The sequence below is a fragment of the Balaenoptera borealis genome (assembly GCF_965194805.1).
Source record: "Balaenoptera borealis genome assembly, contig: HAP1_SCAFFOLD_375, whole genome shotgun sequence".
Taxonomy (NCBI): Eukaryota; Metazoa; Chordata; class Mammalia; order Artiodactyla; family Balaenopteridae; genus Balaenoptera; species Balaenoptera borealis.
In genome coordinates this window covers 53,943-78,147 of record NW_028123818.1, presented here as the reverse complement: position 1 = coordinate 78,147, position 24,205 = coordinate 53,943, and the positions used below count along the sequence as shown (strand labels likewise).

Below are 24,205 nucleotides of genomic sequence, written 5' to 3'. Positions count from 1 at the left end.
AACATTGTAAATCGACTATACTTCAATTTTTTTTAAAAAAAGAACCAAGTTGAAAGGGTTAGTGAATGCAGTTTGGGACAGGTTGTGGTACATCTAGCTTGATAAACAGGTTTGGAGAGACACCTACAGACACAGCATTTAGGATTCAAATGCAGGACAGGGGATGAAACCATTCCCAGAGAAAGTACAGAGTGAGAAGAGAAGAAGCTTGAAAAACCCAGAGTCTGTAAATATCTAGAAAGGGGTTAGAGGAAGAAGAATCAGAGGAAGAGACAGAAACTGAGCTGTCAGAGTACAGGAAAACCTGGAAAGAAAAGTAGATCCACAGCCAAGAAGAGAGAGTTCCAAGAAGAAAGAGGGGTGACCCTTCTTGGTCATACCTTGTAATGAAATAGATGTTTGGTCAGATCCTACATGCCTGAATCCTGCCACAGTATATTCACTAAGGACATATACACATCAAAGTGGAAACATCAGTGAAATGTACATTCTTAATACTAATTAGGCCAAAAAAGTAACCTAGTCTATTTCCCATCTTCATCTATGCTCAATTATCTAATGTAGCCCAACAAAGAAAGCGGTTATAAAATGTTTATCAGAGAAAAGTTGCAAACACTGTAAATAACAGAAAATGCTTAACACTCTCTATATATCACCTCTATATATCATTTCTCTATAAAATTGTTCACTACAGGGTCCAACTGATTTCCAATCTTTTCTTTCCACAGGTAAATTAAACTTCTGACAAAGCACATCTCTACTCCCTTGCTCCCACAGTGTGAGAAAAGTGTCCTATTTATGTACAAAGCATCTCCCTCATCTTTTTAAATTTTCTTATTCTGCTCAGGCCCAGGAGGAAGAATACCTGGTTAGAAACTGTGCCATTTATCTCCTTAGCAACTGCAGCAACAGCTGCAGAGCAGCACCTAGAATACCTTTCATGAAAACTGATGGAACTCCCTCATCACTTTCTGGGCTGTGGGAAAACCGGCACTCTTATAATACATTGCTTTTTAAAAAAAATTTTATTGGAGTATAGTTGATTTACAATGTCGTGTTAGTTTCAGGTGTACAACAAAGTGAATCAGTTATACATATACATATATCCACTCTTTTTTAGATTCTTTTCCCATATAGGTCATTACAGAGTACTGAGTAGAGTTCCCTGTGCTGTACAGTAGGTCCTTGTTAGTTGTCTATTTTATATAATAGTAGTGTGTATATGTCAATCCCAATCTCCCAATTTATTCCTCTCCCCTTTCCCCCCTGGTAAGCATAAGAGTGTTTCCTACATATGTATAATACATTACTTTTGGGAATGCAAAATGATTCAATGCCTATAGAGGGGAATTTAGCAGCAGCTACCAAAATTACAAAGGTTTTGCTTGTTGATTCAGGATTCTTATTTCAGGGAATTTATCCTGTTGGTATGCCTACACAAGCAAGAAATGCCATATGTATAAGGCTATTCTTTGAAGCATTATTCATCATAACCAAATACTGAGAACAATTAGTATTCATCACTAGGTGTAGTACAACCACACGATCGAATATTATGCAGGTTAAAAAGTGAGGAAGATTTCTCTGTATTGATATTAAATGATTCCCATTACTTATTAAATAACAAAAATAATCATTTTAAGCCGTACAGATGCTACCTTTTGTGTAAGAAGTGGTGGAAATTAGAATACATATTTGTATTTGAGTGTATTTGCATAAAGGAACACTGAACACATTCATAAAACAGATGTATCTATCTAGAGGGTCTGCAGGGTGCAGTAGGAAAGGAATAGATAGGGACAGGCTGATAGTGAGACTTCTTAATGTTGCCTTTCTGTATAATTTTGCTCTATGGAACATATTAATGAATAACCTATTCAGAAGAACATAATTTAAATGAAAAATTGCACTATTAGAGTATAGTACATGATGGTAAGCTTCCAAATTTATTTAATGCAGCTAACATAGCCTTAATACCAGCACATCATAAAGGTAGTCTAAAAAATGCAGAACTTATTATATGGAAAATACATATATAATATTCATGTATAACATATATAAATATATATTTTATGCACATATATCAGTATATGCACACACACATATATGTATATATACACATGTATGTGCATGTGTGTATATATGTGCACATATGCATATGTAAATATATTGCATATATAATGTCTATGTATATATATAAATATTAGTATCATAGTGAAAGTAAACCATTGGAGTTATTTGCACTTCACTCAAGAAAGGGGCAAGAATGTGCATCGTCATCATTGCTATTTAATATTTTTAACATTATATTTAAAGTATTAGCCAATGTGGCAAAAAGGAAAAAGAAATTACAGGTATAAAAATTTAGAAGGAGAAAGCAAAAGTATCACTATCTGCGGTTGATATATTGTATAACTGAAAACCCCGTAAGACTTTACTGTAAACTATAAACAATAAGAGAATCATTTTTTAAAAATGCAGACCTATCTGACTTTTTAAAGCAGTTGCAAAAATTATAAACAAAATGTTAAAAATCAAAGCTATCAGTGCATCAAAGAATATATCACGACCAAAGGTTTGTTTCTAGAATGCAAAAACTAGTGAATGTGTCTAAATGCTTTACTTACTAGGACATTAAAATATCCCAACACTGGCCCCATGCCTGCAAAATTATAGATAAATCAGCTGATTTCCCAATAAAAGAAGATCTTTCAATAAATTTACAACCTAAGGGTCAAATCCCACGGTTTCCCAAGATAAATTGGTAATCTCAGAACCCAACAAACATCACAGTATGGTCCCTTCTTGCTGTTACTAGCCACGAACGAAAGTATAAATTAATGATATTTGAGGGAAGGGAGCAGGCAGAGAAAATTATTTCATGGGTGTTCAGCTTTTACGAGAAATGATGTTGTGCAAATATGCTGATCCTACCCTGTTCCCTCTAAGATTTCTTTCCACGTGGCAATAGCCACGCACAGAACACATGAGGCAGTGTGGATTCACAATAACTGGTTTATTTATGGCAGCTATGGTCACACCAGCTAGATAAATATCAGATAAATATCATACTCAAAGACACTCTTGAGTATGCAAGCTCAATATGTGGGCACAAAAATAGAAACAATTTTGAATCCTCCTTCTTATTTGTATCTTCATGTATTTCACTGACCAAGAAATCTTAAATCCACTAATTTATAACATTTCCTTCCTATCAATATAACATACAGAATACTTTAAAGCCTTTACAAACTCTCTAATTCAACAGAATCTCAAATTCTAAAACTAAATTCTAAATTGTTATTCTGAAGAGTATCAGTCCTACTTGTTGTATATGTCCTTCTATATCTCCTTACAAAGTGAAGCTCGCCTTTGCAGTCCACCACATCTTTCTCTCTCCAAGTTGAAACTAATACTTTTTATATATTAATTAGTCATAGAGTCCATGTCTCCACCGCTTGTATTAACTTCTTTGCTGACAAAAAAGTTGAGTGTAGGAGTTGCATAAGCTGGATTCATCAATATATAGCATTTCAATAGACTATATTAGACATTCTTGTATGCCTTACAAGCATCTTTTAGCATGCGTCACATTACTTGTACATTTTTAGTATCATTATGGATTTATCATTTTTTTAATGGACTCAACTGTTCCAATTGGCCGCAACTCTTGCTAGTTTTCTTTTTTTGATGCTCAATTTTCACTCTTTGCCCAGTGAGAGGCTTCTTCAGGCAAGCCTGTTTTTTAATACTCAGTATGTCACTCTGCCTGATAAGAGCCTTCCTCAGGTCTCTTTGTCCTTTGTACCCCCAGTCAGCATTCTCACTTTCTGTAAATGGCAAGATGTTCCAGGCTCATCTTGCTTTCTCCTGCCCCAAGATTTGGTGCCAGCTACCCTCCAAGGAGCCCTGGTTCCTTTTAGTGGAGAATAGTTTAAGGAGCCAAAATCTGGGCGCTAGGGTACAGCACAGCTTTTTCCACAACGCTACTACTGGTAACGGGTAAGGCGATTTTAGAGACCATTTAGGCTATTGCAGTGACAGAGCAAGAGACTTCCAGGGCAAAAGCACGTATTTCCAATTTATCTCTAGCTTTTCCAAATCTCTTTTCACCAATCATGATTGGCATACCATGCTATATATTGTCATACCCAGCTCAGTGCGTTCAGATTTTGTTGACGAATCTTTAGAAGCTTCCGTTTCCTTTTTCTTCTTTTTGGCTCTTCATCCGTGGATCCTGGAATTTCCTCCAAATTGTAAAGGTCCAAATCCTCCTCTCTACAAGAATAATCTATACGATTTTTACTTGAAAAGGAAAATAAATGCCAATCTTTCTCCAAGTAATGTTGTCAGACTTAGCAAATACAAATACACGCAATATTTAGCACATAACTTTTACTAAAACAAAACCTGTTGTTTATCTGAAATTCAAATTTAACTGAACATCCTGTATTTTACCTGGAAATCCTACCTCCAAGGGAAGAGTAGGGAATCTAAAAGCATAGATCATCTAACATCACAGATTCCCCTAACACTCTTTAATACATATGAATTGAAAGGACAATATGAAAACTACTGGCTTTCAAGGATCTTTTAAAAATGTTCTTCATTTTCATTTTCATGGGCCAAAATGCAGACTTGTATCACTTTATTTAAGTACTTAATTTTGAAAATAGGCCTTTTCCACATCACAACTGTTTTATTAATGCTATTCTATTCTAATTATTGTCCTCCAATAAAATTTTGAGTAGGGAATGTTAACGTTTCAGTGGCTTTTAGATATATAGAGATTTGATCCATTACCAGAGTGTTTCATTATCTTAAAATTCCTCAAAGCAACCTAAAATGCCAGAAAACACAATGACATTCACATCAAGAATCAATACAAGAAAGTTTTTACTATTACATCTTTTAAACTCCCCAAGCAGTAAGTTCATGTGGATTCATTTCTATAGGTTCTTATATATTTTCATAACATTGATGTCTGAAAATGCACAAATTGGATTACAGTATATTCTAGTTATTTTACATATTCACCTTACATTAAGTACTCCCTAAAAATCATTTAAACAACAATTGGAGCATTTTTATGTATTGCAAAAGGTTTTGTTCCTTATTAAAATAAACACAGAAGACTCCGAAAATTATTGCCATAGAAAAATTTTGTGCAAATGTCCTAATCTTTGCATGGATTTAAAAATACCATGCTTGTTCTCCCAATTTTGCCATCTGTGGTAGTTGCACAACCACCAAAGGTTGAAATGTAGTCACAAAACATGGTTTAAAAATTTACCAAATAAAATTTCCCCCTCCCAATTTTTACCATTTTAATTAGGAGCATCAGATTACAATCCCAGAGTAGGGGGGAAAGAAAAAAAAAAAATATATATATATATATACACATATACATATATATATATATATGTATATATATATACACACACACACACATATACATGTGCACTTAAAAATATATACAAATATATGTATATGTATATACATATACATGTATATGTATAGATACACAAAAATACACATTTTATGGTACAAAGACCAAAAGATCAAGTTGCAGAAATTTCTCATTTTTAAACATTACAAAAACCAAAGAAAATAAATGAACTGAGCATAAAATCAAGAACTTAGAATGCAAACAAAAATAACAACAAATCCTCAAGAAAGCAGAAGGAATGGGAGAAGAATGAAAGAAGTTGATAGTACATAAGTAATAGAACTGATAAATAAAATCAGGAGCAGATTCTTTGAATGGACCAAAAAGAGAAAAACAACAGCAAAAACTAACCTCCAGCAAACCCATTTAAGGAATGAATAGCCAAATCTAATAAATAGTACCCCCCCAAAAAAAGATAGGGAATAATGTTAAGCACCCCAATGTTCATAGTAGCATTATTTACAATTGCCAAGGAATGGAAGCAACCTAAATGTCCATCGACAGATTAATAAAGAAGATGTGGATATATACACAATGGAATATTAGCCATAAAAAGAATGAAATTTTGTCATTTGTAGCAATATGGATAGATTTGGAGGGTATTATGATAAGTGAAACAAGTCAAAGACAAATACCATATGATATCAGTTATACCGTAGAATCTAAAAAATAAAACAAAATAGTGAATAAAACAAAAAAGAAGCAGACTTACAGATACAGAGAGCAAACTAGTGGTTACCAATGGGGAGAGGGAAGGGGGGAGGGGCAATATAGGGGTGGGGGGGAGAAAAGGGTTATTATGGGATTATATGAAATTATGTGTGTGAAACTTTTGAAAATTGTGAAGCACTGTAGAATTTAAACTCTTTCATTCAATTAAAAAAAAAACCCAAAAAAACAAAAAACAAGAGCATTTTCATCAAAATAATGACAATAGTTATATCTGAGTGAAAAGTTCACAAGGGAATTTTGTTTTTCCTTAGTGCCTTTCACACACTATAAAAATTTTTAAAACAAAACCATATTAGTTTTATAAACAGGAAAAATGTTTTTTAATTAAACGAATTGGAGCATTAAAAGTAAATCTATTTGTTATTTTTAATTTTTATATATACTACACACATATCAAAAACTTTAAATAATATGTACATACTTAGCTTAACATTATTATTAACATGTCATTGATGTTAAAATATACAAAATAAAAAAAAATTTGTTTATAGATAAAAATGATGGTTTTCTGAATAATGAAATTATGCATAAAACATATCTTCTTCTTTTTGCTTCTCTGCTGTTTCTAACCTTCAGTTTTTTACTTTAGAAATAAGAAAAAAGAGTTGAGTTTAATAATAGCAACATACGTGTGTGTGTGTATATATATATATATGTATATATACACACAACACAACTAAAAATGGTTGAAAATATATGCAACTAAATATTGGAAGATACTTTCTCCAGGTGGTTGGATTAGCATTTTATGTGTACATGTGTGTGTCACTGAATTTTCCAAATTTAAATGAATGTAATTTTTTAAAGCAGATTCTCAAAATATATAGTCAGTTTGATCTCATTTTAGAAATAAAAGTCACATGTTTCTGCATGCATGTACGTGTGCGTTTGGGTGTGTATGTCTGTCTTCCCAACAGCAGACGGGCAAAATTGAGTTCAGGATTGTTTCTAGGAGACGGCCTTTTGTGTGATTTTTATTCTCTTATTTGTACTTTTTTCCTGTATTTTCCACCTTTTGGAAAATCAAGTAAAGAACATTTTAAAGCAAATTGTAAACTTAATTTTCAAAATGATTCTATTTTGATCAGAAAATTATTGACTACAATGATGAGAACTCGTATATGTAGTTATAGTCAGAGCTGGAAGTAAATAGGTAAAATGTTAGCTGTTTCATGATATCTTATTCCTTTTTGCTTGTCTGTTTGTACATAATATCTAATCAAGAACATGCTCTTGTTCCCTTTCTAATCAGAAGAGGATGTCAGGAAATGAATTTGTTAGAATTCAGCGAGGTCCCTGATTGGGGGCAGAGCCTCTATTTCCCTTGTGTGACAGGATTTTTTACATTTAAAACACATCTTTCGCCATAAGAAATTCATCGAATGACACCAAGCACAGTCCCAGTCTCCCATTCTGCGCCTGATGGTACGTCTTGCAAAGTGAGAGAAGCCAGGTGAGAACTTCCTGGTATGGCTCTGCCTTACGTCCCACCTAGTTCTAGAATTTCTCACAGGAGGGGCTGCTGCAGCGTCAGCTCTTGCTCCTGCGAGAGGAACTGTAGGCGGGGATGAATTAGAGAACTGAGAGACATTAAGGGGTAGCAGTTGACGATCCTGGGCCCTGGCACCCAAGAACGGAGGGCAAGAAAAATTAGCTACCCCCTCGTCGTTCCCCCATCGAGAAAACACTTTCTCCTTCTTTGCCTCTCCCCCTACGGCAGCCATCTCAGAAAGAGCAGCGGTCTCTTGGTCTGATCCCTTCCCTGCCTTCCCCCTCAGCCAGCAATCTGCTGTGCCATGAGAATACGTAGGCATCCCTGACGTCTGTGCCTCCTTTTCCTTCTCCTCTCCCCGAGTTCCGACCTGCTGCCGAGACTGAGTGCTTAACACCCTAATAAGCTCACTCCTGAGTAAGTTCCGCTCTTCCTCTATTTCATGAAGCATTGTGAGACTTTGTTGAAGTTGGGACTGGGCTTTCTCCTTTTCCCTCTTTTGCATCCCCCTGAGTTTACTCACCGTCCCCCTCAAGGCTTTTGTGAGAAGCTTCTGCTCCTCGAGCTGATCCTGGAGCTTTTTTACCTTTTCTGCATCCTCCGACTTCTGCCTCTCAGCAAACCGCACTGCTAGGGCCAGGGAGCTCCAGGCACACGCCTCCTTGAGGCGTCCCGATATAGCTGAGTTAGTCACAATGTCCCTCAACTTCTTCTCCATATCCCCCCAAGACTTGCTCTTGCACAACGAGTAGAAGTAGGAACTGACTTCATTTTGAAGTATTTGCTGATTTAAGAAATCTACAACCTCCCTCTGATAGAAGCCACAGGCTGGGTCATTAAAATTTACAGCCATTCTAAGTAAAGCACTCTGTGACGTATCTTACCTCGGAAAGCACATGGTAACAGGATGTGACCTCTGACCTTGACCTTTCCACTCAACAGTCATCCTGTCTTTACGGGAAGTAGAGCTCCCCCTTGTGCTGTGAGGGTTACCAACCGTCAGTAGAGTCAGCTACTTAAGAGCTAGGTTAGCGTAAAGCTTGAGGAAGTCAGTGGAGTTCACCATTAAGAAGTGGATACAGAGATTATAGGGCTGCGCTGGTGGCGCAATGGTTGAGAGTCTGCCTGCCATTGCAGGGAAGACGCGTTCGATCCCTGGTCTGGGAAGATCCCACATTCCAAGGAGTAACTAAGCCCGTGCACCACAGCTACTACTGAGCATGTGCGTCTGGAGCTCGTGCTCCGCAACGAGAGGCGGCGAAGACCCACAACACAGCCGAAAAAAAAAAGTAACAATCTGTTTTATCCCAGGCTGGTCAGTCTCCCAGTGAATACAGACGCATACTAAGTATTTGGTAAGTATGTTGTGTTACATCATGCTGCAACCAGTTTTCAAAATATTTGAGAGCAGGCATAGCCTTTTACCATTGGTACCTATTACACACAGCAGAAACACAGTAACTATTTTTTTTTTTTTTTTTGGTTTTTGTTGCTGCGTTCGGGCTTTCTTTATGTTTTATTTATTTATTTTAACATGTTTATGGGAGTTTAATTGCTTTACAATGGTGTGTTAGTTTCTGCTTTATAACAAAGTGAATCAGTTATACATATACATATATCCCCATAGCTCTTCCCTCTTGCGTCTCCCTCCCTCCCACAGTAACTATTTTTTTTTTCACAGTAACTGTTTTTGATTGATGTATATCATAGTTTACGTAAACTTGCTCACACTGTACAAATCCCCGTTTTACCAATTAGGATTTCATTCATGTAGTATAAAATTTGAACTTTATAACTTATAATAATAAAAAAACCTTTTATTAACTATTTTTTTTTAGAGCCAGGCATTGTGTTGCGTGGTAAGGAGATACAAACATCAATAAGACATAATCCCCAAACTGCAGAGGCCGATTTTCTAGCGTCATTTTGAGCACTCGAGTTCAGATAAGCCCGTGGAAAATAAAATTCAGAACTCAGAAAAGAGCTGCTCAGCTGTCTTATTAAGGCTTCTAACATGCTCTTGTTCACCCAGCGTGAACAGCGTAATAGCATCAATGTAATGGATCTATATAATGTTCTTATGGGATATCCATATTATCCAGAACTTTTCAAAAACTATGTATGACTATGCATGTTGACGTACTATGATTAAATATATAAAGGTACATTGTTTCCATTGGAGGGGAACATAGACAGTTTGTAATTGAGAGAGAAAAGAATGCATTCTCCAAAATCATACCATGTAAACGAGGTATTATTGATCTGCTCTAGAAAAATACCACATGCCACATGGTAGCTAGGATTGGAACTATTACTTGGTCACCTGTGGTTGTTTACTGTCATTATCAAGGATCTATCCAGTCTTGAGAAGGAATTGAAACAGGTGAGCTGGAGATGTCTAATTGTGCCAGACCAGGAAATTATCAAGGTCTAGCGGGGTCATGTCAAAGAATACATAAGGCCAATTAAAGGGGCTCTGACTAGCTAAAGATGGAAAAATGTCTGAAAATGATTAAAACATATCAGGTTTTTTTAAGTGTGCTTAGAGCAATATTTAAAAAGTAAAAACTTCATTGGTCAGCAATGTATGTTACTACAATATCAACCCATTATTCTGAACATTAGTAAAGTTTTAAAAATCTATCGCTTAGCCTATCTTTCTTGTGTAAACTGTATTTTAGAGTAATCAAATAGTCAAAGGGGGAAATTCCCCTTATACGAGAATTCCAGCTAATAAATACAGAAGGAATAAGATTAGAAAATCACCAATTTGCAACCTCGAATGAAATAATAGATTCAGGCTATTACCCAACATATGCCAGAACCAGTAGGTGAAAGTTGGATGAGGGAAGTTTATACTGCGAAGACCAGATTGACACCATCTAAACACACTGATCAAACTCCACATCATTAAAAATGAGAAATGCAGATGTTATGTACCTCATAATATTATGTAATAAGAAGCACACAACAGCACCTGTGTTGTGCCACAGAAAATTGAAATTGATTTGAAATTGAATCTAATCATAACTAGGAGATTATAGGAAACAGAGAAGGATGAAGTTAAGCACTAAGATGAGGAAGCAGTCAAATGCTGAATATAAGTTATTTCATAGGTAAACTGCCCAGTTTTCCAACAAATCAATGGCATAAAAATAAAATTGGGAAGAGTGACTTGGACAAATAACAGACAAATGCATATGTGGACCTTGACCTCATTTGAATCCTAACCTGAATAAATATAAAATAAGAAGCAATTTTGAGATAATTGGGAAATTTAAATACATAGGATTCAATACACAGGATTGAATATGGATTCAGTATTAGATGATATTAAAGATTTTTTAAACATAGCAACAATGCTGTTGTTTATTCATCTACAATGCTATTGTTGCTATGTTTTAAAAATGTCTTCAGCTAGAGATGCATGAAATGACATGATGTCTGGAATTTGCTTTAAAATATTCCAGCCTTCTCCCCCAAATTTTGGGGGTATATGTTAAAAAGCATTGGCCAGCTATTGATAACTGTGGATACTATGTGATGAGTACATATATGTTCACTTAGGTTTCTTTACATTTTAAAAATTAGATCCCTACCTTACACTCATACCTGACATAGAGATGAATGTCAAAATCAAGACTCTGAAAGGTATCAAAGAAAACAGACAAATAAAATAATTGTAACATTGAGTAAGAACTCCTTAAACAAGACACAAAAAGCAAGAGCCATGAAGGAAAAGTTTCATAAATTTACTAGGTCGTATGTTTTAAAAATCTGTATAAAAAACAGCAAATCAAGCTAGAAATTACAAGGTGATATTTGCAACCAGCCAAACTTACAACAAATTAGTATACCAAATATATAATATATTCTTACAAGTTTGTAATAAAAAGATAAACATAAATAATAACACAGCAATAGGAAATAAAAGTGTCTTTATAAATGACCAATAGGCATTTGAGAAGATGCTCAATTTTAGTAGTATTCAGGGAACAGTACTATGGTATCATTTCAATGCAAGTAGATTGACAATATTAAAGAAGTATGACTATATCAAATATTGGTAAAGATCAGGGGAAAGGAAAATGTTCATATGTTGCTAGATGTAGTATAAACTGGTAAACAATTAAGAAAAGTAATTCAGATATAACCAGTAAAATTGTAAATGTGCATACCACTTCTAGATATATCAACTATTTACCTATAAGTATTCTCACCTGTGCAAAATGAAAGATGCACCTATAGGTTTATTTCAACATTTTTTGGTTATAGATAAAACTGGAAGCAATCTAAACACGTATCAATGGAATTCATGTATAATAATAAGATATATGCATACCATGAAATACTAAAGAACAATAATAGGTAACTAACGTGATGAAAATCCACATAGATCTCAAATAATGTAATTTGGAGGGAAATCAAAGACTTTTCAGAGCTTCAGATCATGATACCACATATATCAAATTAAAGAAAATACATACATAATTATGTATGTATATATGTGGTCAAAGAATACAAACCTAACGCACGAGAGTATTTTTAAATGGGTGTGAAGGATACATAATAATTCTTGATAATTTCTTCTTCTGTGTAGGAAGGAGGGAATTAGAACTGGAGGTGGCAAAGGGGATCTCAAGTCTATGTTCTGTCATTAAAATTATGTTTAAGTGAATATGAAAATATGTGATAATTATCAAATCTTGATGATAGGCACATGGATGTTTTGATATTTTTTGTAGAGCTTTGCTTTTTTTTCATTTATAAAAATAGGTAGAAGAAGAGAAAAGAAGACTGATTGACAGACCACCTATGGGAAATTGAATAATAAAATTAATAGGTTAAACTTTAAAAAACATATTAAACTTTGCATATTACCATTGAGAATACATATTCAGTTCAAATGCAAATATGGTATTTTTAACTGTACTTTTAAAGTAGATAGCTCAAACTCCTCAGTGTAGCTGAAATTATAATAGTTGAGTGCTATGACTAAAGTACAAAAAAACTGGAAGTTGAATGTTAAAAAAAACAAACTTTGAAAAAATTGTAAATTGATCTTTAGAAAATATGGAGTCAAAAAGCAAATCAAAACTGAAAGTGTATGTTATTAGAAAATAGGGACAATTAATTTTGTGATACAACAAAACTCTATTCAGAAGGTTTTGGTATAATTAAAGGCCTTTGTTATAAAACAAGAAAATGTAAATAAATTAGCTAATCTTTAAGCTAAAGAAACTAGAAAAACAGCAAAATAAAGCTAAGGAAAATATTTAAAAAAATTTAGTCACCAAAGCAGAAATCCATGAATCAAAATAAAGAAAAATAGTAGAATTAATGAATAAATGGAAACTGAGGCTAAGGGTGTCAATAACAACATTTTATAAAATACTCATACTTTCTGCAACATGGATAAAACGCAAAAACATTAGGTGCAAGAAGCCAGTCACAAAGGGCCACATGTTGTATGATTCCATTTATAAGAATCGTTAATATCAGAAAGTAGATCAGTGATGGGCAGCCATTGGAGTGTTTGAGCAGGATCATGTTATGATTGATTTACATTTTAACTGGATCACTTGGGTAGCTGTTTAGCAGTTAATCTGTAGGAAGATGTGGTAGACGGCCTCTACAGTGGTTCCCAACAATTCCTGCCTCCTCCTGTGCATGCCTGTGATATTGTGATTTATAATAAAAAATATACTTTTGGTCTTCATCCAAAAAAAGAAAAAGAAAAAGAAAGTAGACCAGTGTTGCCTGGGGTTGAGACTGGAAACAGGAACTGACTACAAATAGCACAAAGGATCTTACTGGGATGAGGAGAAAGTTCTAAAACTGGATTTTAGTGATGGTTAAACAACTCAGTATATTTACGAAAAATTGTTGAACTGTACACTGAAAATGGGTAAATTTTATATGCAAATTATATCTCAGTAAAGTATTTTTTAAGTCTAACTTTTCAGTCTTGAAAGATTAACTTTCTTTAAGAATGAGCAATATCTCTACTGGAATCATATAGTTCCTATGTTTTATCAGTATTAATAAAGTTTAAATAGTTAATTCAGGACAGCTATATGAGGGAGAAGTATTCATTGTAGAGAAGAGAAAATGCAAATGCTCTTAGTCAAGTATATGCTTGGTATGTTCAGGAACTTTATAGATCAAAGGGCGCAAACTTTCAGTTGTAAGAAGAATAACTTTTGAGGGTAACGTACAGCATGGTGACTATAGTTAATAATACAGTATTGTATACTTGAAAATTGCTGAGACTGGATCTTAAGCATTCTCACCACACACGCACAAAAAAAGACTTAAGTCTGTGAGGTGATGGATATGTTAAAATTATCTTGATCTTAGTGATCATTTGTATAAATATACACAATAAAAATACAAATATATAAATATAAATATATAAAATCATCATGTTGTATCCTTTAAAAATATACAATTATATTTGTCAATTATTTCTCAATAAAGTTGAGGGGAAAAAAATAACTGAAATACAATATGGTTGAAGTGGAATGAGAGTAAAAGTGTATTAGCAAATGTGGTAAGAAAGATGGCAGGGATCAGATCATGTAGGGACTTTTTAGGTCATTGTTAGGATTTTGTCTTATTATCAGGAGACGAAAAGACATTGTATGGCTTTTAACAAAGGAGTGACATCATTTGATTTAAATCTTAAATCAATCACACGTTGCTGTTTGGAGAATAGATGGTAGGTGGCAAGGGCAGAATTTAGGAGGCCAGTTACAAGAGGCTATGGCAATATTCCAGATGAGAGATCGTGGTGGCCTAATCACGTTCTTCTTCCTTTTTGGGGAACCCGTATTTTCTCCCTGTCAACTATTGTATCGAGTCCAAATTCCTCTGTCTTAGAATTTCAAATCAATTCAATATTTATAAAACAATTAACAGGCAAACTAATAAGCAGCAAGTGTTGTATTGTGAAGGGTTTGGTGTGCCTTTCCATAAACAGTTCATGGCTATGGCTGGCTTCACTGTCATCAGTAAATCCTAGAAATATTGGATTAAGTGTAGCAAACATCCTTTTATATAAATAGCTAAAGGTTGCAAGAAAGTAAGTGAGGTGGGAGCAGGGGCTGGCAATACAAAGAGAAAACGTGAAAAAAAAAAAAATGATGCAAGCAGAGCTCAAGCTTTGGCTGCTCAGAGTGGGATATTGCAAGGAGGAAGGTCCATCTGGTTTTTTTTAAAGTGGCTTGGATTTCAAAAATTACTACTTGGAGGCAGGAGAGAAAACTTTGGAACTGAGGAACACAGGATTTAGAACTAAAATTTGTAGAATCTTCTGAAGAAAGCCAGAACAATTGAAGGGCTACCTTGTTTTGAGAGAGCAGAAGAGAAAAAATCCACCTGCAAATAATACATCTGAATGTAAAGTATGTGTATCCAGAGTATATAAAAACTCTCAAAATTCAGTAATAAAAAATAAACACCTCAATTAACAAATGGAAAAATATTTGAACACTTTACCAAATAAGATATTTGGAAGACAAATAAGCGTATGAAATGATGTTTAACATCATTATCATTAGGGAAATGCAAATCAAAACCAGAATGAGATTCTACTTCACACGTATTAAAATGGATAAAATTCAAAAGACTAACCATACAAATTATCGGAGAGACTTGGAGGGACAAGAACTCTCATACACTCTTTGTGGGAAAGCAGTTTGGTAGTTTCTTAAAAGTTAAACATACACCTATTAAATGATCCAGCCATTCTATTCCCAGATATCTATGTAAGAACTAGTTAGGAAGATATATGCCTATGCAAAGATTTGTCCACGAATATTTATAATAGCTTTATTTGTGATAGCCCAAACTGGAAACAACCCAAATATCCATCAACAGGTGAACAGATTAACTGTAGTCCATCCATACCACGGAATACTACTGAATAATAAAAGGGAATGAAGACACACTACAATATGATATATACAATAACATGGGTGGATCTCAAAATAATTATGCTCAATGAAAGAAGCCAGACAAAAAAGAGAGTTAATGCTGAATTATTCCATTTATATAAAATTCTAGAAAATGAAAACTAATCTATAGTAGCAGAAGGCAGATAAGTGGAAGTAAGAACAGGGAAGTACTGGAGGGAGGTATTACAAAAACATACAAAATATTTGGGGGTAAAGAAATGTTCATTATCTTGACTGCGGTGATGGTTTCTTGAATGTAAACATATGCCATATGTTTTGACTAAATGAATATTATTTAGGGATACATACATTGGTAACCAAACTATAAAGGAAAGCAAGGAAACTATTATCACAAAAGTCAGAAGAGTTTGTCAGGGGAAGAGATGGAGTTCTGATGAGAGTAGAACATGCAGAGGACTTCAGGGGTGCTGGAAATTTTCTATTTCTTGACCTGCGGTGGTTTCTTGGATGTTCATTTTATAATTATTCATTAAACTGTAAATGTATATTTCATGTACTTTTCTAGATTTATGTTTTATTTCACAATAAAAAAGGAATAAGCAATGATTAATAAAACTTGGGAGGTGTTATGATAAATTTAAATAACTATTGAGAATATAAAAAACTTGTGAAGGTTTAAAAACAGATTAGGATAAAAATAGCTAACAGTTATCTAAACCTTGGAATGCTTCAAGATTTTTCTTCTCTATTTATACTTATTACCTAGGGAATCTCATTAAGGCCCATGGCTTCCCATACCGCTAGTTTATTTCTCCCTTAATTTCCAGGCTCATATCCAAATGCCACTCACATTTTTACTTGAAAGTCAAAAAGACATCTAAAAATAGCATCCTAACATCATATTGGCAAAATTGTAGAAACATTCTTATTAAATGATGAAAAATACAATATTACCTATTTTCAGTGCTATTATTTAACATCATCCTGGAGCTTCTAGTTAATGCAATAAAGTGAGAAAGAAATGAGAAGGGAGGCAAGAAGGGGGAAGAGTGGAGAGAGAGGAGAGAAGGCATAAAGGAATGGGAATGAGGGGAAAGACAATTATTGGAGATAAATTGATTACATAAAAATGTAACTGAGCAGGACTCGACAGGGCCTTCCCTGAACAGACCCCTATACTGCATGTCCTCCGCCTGCCTCTTGTCTGCAGAAAAACTCTAGCCTCTTAGGCCTTCCCCAAGTTCCAAAGAGTAACTTTAATCAGAGAAGTGAGAAAACGCAGAAAGAAAGGAAAACAGTCAAGCAAGACAACATAATAATAGTTTGGCCGTTAAACAAAGTCAAGGACCTTTAGCTCCTCCTCAAGGGCTAGAGATAATATTCTGAGCCTTGTCCTTTGAGCGGTTTTGCAGATATGGAAACCCCCACCAGGTGGAAGAAGTTAACTGTACGCCACCCACAAGCACGGAGACCCCAGACTGGCTGGAACCAGAAGGCTGATGATGCTGACTCCCGATGACCTCACCGCCAACCAATCAGAAGAATGTTCACGAGCTGATCACGCACCCCACATCTCCCCTCCCCCACCCTGTCTTTAAAAACCTTTCCCTGAGAGCCATCAGGGAGTTTGGGCCTTTTAAGCACTGGCTACCTGGATTCCTTGCTTGGTGCCCTGCAATAAACACTGCACTTTCCTTCACCACAACCCAGTGTCAGTAGATTATCTCAACAAACAAAAATCAAGTTCCCATTCATTAAAATTTACCAGTGGTATAACATAGAGAGCTATAATTCAAAATAGCAACAAAAAATTAGAGACTTACATATAAATCTAGAAAAAGCTGTCAACACACTTTAAAGATAAAATTATGTAGCATTATGTATATGTGTGTGTGTATATATATATATATATATATATATATATATATATACACACACACACACACAAAATGGACTATTACTCAGCCATAAAAATGAATGAAATTCTGCCATTTGCAACATGGATGGACCTCAAAAGTATTACACTTAGTGACATAAGTCACATGGAGAAAGACAAATACTCTATGTTATTACTTATATGTGGAATCTAAAAAAATAAAACAAATGAATATATAACAAAACAGAGATTCACAGATATGGAGAATAAACTAGTGTTTACCAGTGGGGAGGGGGCTGAGGGAAGGGGCGAGATAGGGGTAGGGGATTAAGAGACACAAACTACTAGGCATCAAATAAGTAAGCAACAAAGATATATTGTACAGCACAGGGAAATATAGCCATCATTTTGCAATAACTTTAAATGGAATATAATCTATAGAAATAGAATCATTATTTTGCACACTTGAAACTAATATAATATTGTAAATCAACTATACTTCGATTTTTTAAAAAATGGATCTTTAACACAGAAGGCAATTTCATATAAAAGAATAGAAATATCTGAATAAAGCTCAACTCAAGGGACCTAGACTTCCAAGAACTTTTCAAAAATACTAGATAAATTTTTGCATTTATCAAATCTAAAAATTAACATTTATACAATACTATTAAATAAACTACAGACTTTCAGATTTCATTGCTTTTCCACTAATACCCTTTTCGTGTTCTAGGATCCAATCCTGGATACCATGCTGCGTTGAGTTATCATATTTCCTTAGGTTCCCCTGAGCTTTGAAAATTCTTCAGCCTTTCCTTGTCTTTCATGTCCTAATACTTTTGAAGTGTACTGGTCAGTTATTTTCTAGAATGCTCCTCAACTTGGGTTTCTCTGATGGTTTCTGATGATCAGATTGAAGTTATGCATTTTTTGGAAGATTACTACAGAGGTGGGGTTGCACCCTTCTCAGTGCATCATATCAGGGGTACATGATGTGTATATGTCTTCCTACCAGTGACATTAACCTTGATCACATGGTTAAGGGTAGTGTCTGCCAGCTTTCTCTACTATATAAGGTTACTATTATTCTCTATGTAAGTAATAAACATCTTGGAGAAGGTACTTTGAGACTATACAGATCTGCTGTTTCTCTGCTAAATTTTGCCCACTAATGTTAGCATCCTTCAGCAGATCTTTCCAGCAACAATTATTACCGGGATGTTTTAATGGTAATTTTTCTATTATCTTCTTTTCTTTTACATTTGCTAAAGTAGATCTTTTCTGTAAGGAAGGGTTATTTCTTATCCTATTATTTATTTAGCTCAGTATGAACTCATGGATATTTATTTTATTCTATGGGTTGTAATCCAATATTGTTATTTATTTTATTGTTCAACTTAATCCATTCGTGATGTAAGGCCTAAAATGAAAGCCTATTATTATGTGTTGCCTTGACATCTGGTGAGATCAGGAGGGCTTCAAATGGCCTAATCACAAGTTGCCCTCCTCATTCTGCTCCTGCAGGTAAGTCCCCTAGCCAAACAATTCTCCTTATCCAGGGGTCCAGGCACAGTGCCTGCTTATCCCTGAGTAGTGGGTTTCAGTTCTCTGCCAAATGGCACAATTATTCAAACAAGCCAATTGCATCCTCTGTAGGAACCAGGGGGAATCCACCCTCCTTTTTTTTTTTTGGCCACGCCGCACGGCATGCGGATCAAACCCCTGCATGCGCCCTACATTGAAAGCAAGGAGTCTTAACCACTGGACCACCAGGGAAGTCCCCACCTTCTTGATACTACAAGCTTGCCTCCTGCAGACCCTGCTTGGTCACTATGTTCCCAAGTGCAACACCCTGTGTCCTTATGTGGCATGTGATGCCCTAGTCCCCTGGGCTGTGAGTATATGTGACCAATAAACTTTTATCAGTCTCATCTGTCTAGTGTTGGGTGTCATGTGTTTGGCCATTCTCATAATCCTAGGATAGGAATCCTTCCCTCGCTAATAGGGTGAAGAGAAGGAGATTAAAACAGCACCTTAAGCTACTGGGAGTTATTCCATGTTCTTCCCGTACTCTTTTGAGTTGCAGAAGTGGTTGATTCTTTGGCTGGGCAGAGAAAATACAAGTCAAACCTGGAGCAACTTGTGGTACCAGTAAGAAAGTGTTCTTTTGCATTTTAAGGTTTTTTGTTGTTGTTGTTGTTTTTGTTTTTCCCCACAGAGTGTTGCACAGTTTCCAAAGTTGTAGCTCTAGTAATTTTCCGTCTACCATAATCATTTTCATACACCTTAGTTTACTTATAATTCTGAAAATAATTTTATAACTGTAATACGAAGTTCTAGGTTCCAAGAACGTACCAGACTTTTTCATTGCATGGAGTCTACTAACAATTGTGTTTACAGCACAACGTTAGGAATTTTCTGTGTGTGTTCCATTAAACTGCCAGATCTTCTACATTTGTTGCTTCCCCATGGAGAGAGCTGTCATGCTCCTTGGTAAGTCATATGAAATTATATACAGTAATCCTCATTTAACTAGCTACAGACTCCTCAAGCAGCAGTCACTTCTGGGAAGCTGGAACTCATAGCAGGAAACAAAAGAGAGCCAGAACATTGCTACTTCAAAGTTGCATGTCTGAAACTTTCAAACCAGAGAAGGTACACAAAATACTTTGAGCAACTTTGCATTTGTTAATTGTATCCAAAAGGTCAGCAAATCATGGATAGTCTTTCCAGCCTAAAACAAACTTTTTATTTTATTTTATTTTACTTTATTTTATTTTATTTATTTTTGTTTGTCTATTTTTTTATCTGGGGCTTCAGATGACTGAGATGTATATCTCAAAATGAAATTCCACCTTATAAATGAATAATAACACATAATGAAAAGTGACAGTTATGTAACAAAACAATATAAAAGAACATTAACTTTGTGAGGATGATGGGGTCACAGGCATTATTTTTCTCTAACTAGTTTTAATAATGGGCTTATAAGTTATTAAAAAATGTGATTGAAAAACACAAACATAAAAACATAAAAAAGTGTACTTTCAATGAAAGTTCTTCCCTTAAAGCTGTCATCTTAGAAAAATACACACTTTCCAGCAATTATGCTATACCTCCAAGACCCTTTTAGAATTCCGTTCTGAAAAATATCTTCGGAGTAAGTTTATAAGCCACATAAGAAAAATGTGATCACTATTTTAATAGTCATCTTAGAAAAATACACACTTTCCAGCAATTATGCTATACCTCCAAGACCCTTTTAGAATTTCGTTCTGAAAAATATCTTCGGAGTAAGTTTATAAGCCACATAAGAAAAATGTGATCAACATTTTAATAGTCACAACCTATTTCTTTAAATGAAAATCTTGCTCCCTAGTTTAATCACCAACTTTATTCACAGCTTTGGCTCCAAATTTTGGCTGCTTCTAAAAAAAACTGAACTTCCAAACAAATTGCGTTACCACTCAGACTATTCAAATAACCTGGCTCAGACTTGTTAAGTAATTTCACCTAGCTTCTAAGATCATCCAAGTTTCCCTTATCATCTGGTATCTAAAAATTTGCATACCATTGTCCCCTTAATCGTCACTACTTAATCCAGGATTAGACCACTTTCCTTCCTAATGTAAAAAGGTAACAAAGAAGCTCACCTTCACTTTCCCAGAATATGAATTCATTAAAACTGAAATAGTAATTGATTTCCTTACCAGTTATCAATGTTTCCTCAACCTTCAGCACAGTGCTTGACTCATAGAATATGTTGATTAAATGTTTATCTAAAAGGCAATAATTGTGTGAAGAAATGATAATATCCCCCTAGATGCTGATTTCCACCATTATCAAGAGCTCAAAATGTCAAAATGTCAAAACACAGTCTGCTATTTTGTTACCCAGTGGCCTGACGGTCACTTACCCAAGCTAAATGAAAATTTTTAGTATGTTTTACAATGTAAAATTTCACTTGCATTATTTAATTTTATTTTCCTCACAGCCCTCTGAGGTAGTTACTTTGACTATTCTGTACAAAAGATAATGAAACTAAAACATGGGATGATCACACAAACCTCATTGTTAAGAAGGGGTAGAATCAGGCTTCAACCAAGCCTCACTGTGTGTGTACAAAAGAGATCTCTTCTGCTATTCCAACTACCCAAAACAATGAGCAATCACCTTCTAAGCAAACTGACCACCCTCTGTTAGCAAGAGAGATTTCAGTTCATGGCCCTGAATCCAAAATGTCAGTAAAGACCCTTACTCACTAGTTTTCTCTGGAAAACTTCAGAGTAGAGGGATCTCTTTATTTTAGGTCCTCCTTTCCCCTTCTACTTTCATCCCTGAAAGGCACTGTGAGGACACAATTCATATCAGTAGTATTCACATTCAAATTGTGATTGCCCTTGTTCTGGTTTATATTAGGGATAAGGAAGAAAGAAGATACACTGAGTATCTCCTAGTGGGACCAAAAGTGGGGTCTGGCTGCTCGCTGCTCAAAAGCCTATAAAGAGGCAAGGTTGGTGGAAAGGAAAGTTTGCTTTATTTTGGAAGCTGGCAACCTGGGGGGATGGGGAGGGCGGACGCCCGTCCAAAGGCCGACTCCCCCCACTGCCCCCCCGGCCGACAATCGGGGCAAGAGCTTTTATAGGTGGAGGGAGGGGCCTACATGCAGAAGCAGCACAGTCAGCTCTGACCGTCACCTTGAATTTGGTCATGCGATGGTCTGATCAGCATCTCTTGATTGTTTTAAGTACAGTTAATCTTCAGTTCCAGGGTCAGTTTGTTCCCATTTCCTTGAGGCCAGTTCTCGGAATTATGGCAGCTTATGTCACGGCTATAGCCTGGTCATCATGTAGTTAACTTCTTCCACCTGGTGTGGGTTTCAGTATCTACAAGGCAGCTCAAACGATACGGTTCAGAATATTATCTATAGCTCTTGAAGAGGAACTAAAAGTCCTTGACTTTGTTTAATGCCTAAACTATCATTATTTAGTCTTGTTGGACTGTTTTCCTTTGTTTTTGCATTTTCTCACTTCTCTGATTAAACTTATTCTTTGGCTAAAGTTTTCCCACAGACAAAAGGCAGGCTGAGGACATGGGGGGCAAGGACCATAGGATCCTGCTGTGTTTCACTAGGATGACTGACCATCTGGTTTGCCTGGGACTGAGGGGTTTCCCAGGACATGGGACTTTCAGTGCTAAAACTGGGACAATCCCAGGCCATCCGGATGGTTGATAACCATGGTCCATATACAAACCCAGGAATCTGAACCAGATTGCAAATTCCTCAAAGGCTGCAGCCATGACTTATAGGCCTGCTTTAGCACCCAGTACATACTGTTTGATCAACAGATTGAAGAGTTTAAAAGGTTTTGGAAAGAAGAAACTATCCAGCAATTGTCTAAAGAAAAGTCTTGCAGTCTAAGTGATCACCTGGGAGGATGGGTCTGAAAACAAACAAGCCATAGAAGATGCTGCTCAGATTCTATCTTCTTATAGCTCTTGGAGTCATTAAGAACCACAATGATCTATCCCACATTGACCACGCATGCAATGAATATTTATTATATACTAAATCTCTGATAACCAAAGAAGAAGTCTCTAGCCTCAAGGAACTTGCGGTCTATGATGGAAAGCATATAAGTAAATAATTTCCAATGCATTGTAATGAATGCAGCAATAAAAATATGCACAAGTAACAGTGGCAGCACAGGGAAATATTCCTCCATGAGGTTGGAGGAAATCTCAGAGAGAGTGAAAAGCTATTGGATCATGGTAGAGGAAGTGGGAGTTATCCAGGCAGAATAGTGCAGAAACGGCATTCCAGAGAAGGATCAGGATGTGCAAAGATATAGGAACGTGCCATTAATAGAGTATGTGCAGGAAATTAGAAGCTTTCTGATATTTATGGAGCATACATGAGTGGGGACAGTTTCAGAGAGAGAAAAAGCTGGGGATATTCGTGGGATCCGATCACAAAGTATCTGCTAAGATTATTATGCTCTTTCCTATTGGTATTAGAGAGTCATTGAAGGTTTTCAAGTAGGGGAGAGACATGCTCAGATTTACTTTTAAGAAAAGCCATGGTGGAGGATGGAAAGGGCCAGGTTAAGACAAGTGAGGGGAATCAGGATAGAGCTGCATTAATGAATGAGACAGCACAATGTTCTACATTTTTCACATTATACTATCAGCTGTTTTTATTTCACATGAATTTGAGAAATAACTGAGTGCCAGTCCCACTTTCTCTCTTCCCACTTTGGTCCCAATTTTTCATAAGTGCACATCAGAATAAAATGCAACTCTCTACTCCTCCACACGAAGGCATCTAGTGTGCTGTCCTTGTTCTTTGGCATTTATGGCATTATACTAGCTCAATTTCCATCATCCCCGGAGCTCAGCAGGCAGAAACCAAGCAAACCAAGGCCCCATTTGGTTAGTCAGGATTGCAATAAGGTGACTGTAATACAGAAGTAATATTTTACTTCACTGGCTCCACTGGATCCTTTACATTGTCTCCATTTTGAAAAGCTTTACATTTAGAGATTCTTCCCTTTTTCTTTTTCCAGGTCTCATCCCGCAGGGGCAGATTCACCATAGGGTGTTGCTAGCGGCTTGCAGATAGAAACAAAGCACAGCTGGAGTCTCCAAATGCAGCGGTTCCCTGAAGATTTGCTGAGGCTTAACATCACTTTGGGAAACAAATAATGGGGGGTATGAGAAAAGATGAAGCTCTCTGA

At 35.7% G+C, this 24,205-nt stretch overlaps 1 protein-coding gene across 1 annotated transcript in view; it reads right to left on the bottom strand.

The window, feature by feature from the left end:
• Positions 1 to 14,769, bottom strand: part of LOC309621384 (testis-expressed protein 13A-like) — a 197,508-nt gene extending 182,739 nt beyond the window's left edge. The window contains exon 1 of the mRNA XM_082408895.1: positions 1,111 to 14,769. Within this exon, the coding sequence (XP_082265021.1) occupies positions 7,459 to 8,526 (1,068 nt within the window). The 5' untranslated portion in view covers positions 8,527 to 14,769 and the 3' untranslated portion in view covers positions 1,111 to 7,458. The remainder of the gene's footprint in view (positions 1 to 1,110) is intronic.
• Positions 14,770 to 24,205: the final 9,436 nt, after the last annotated feature.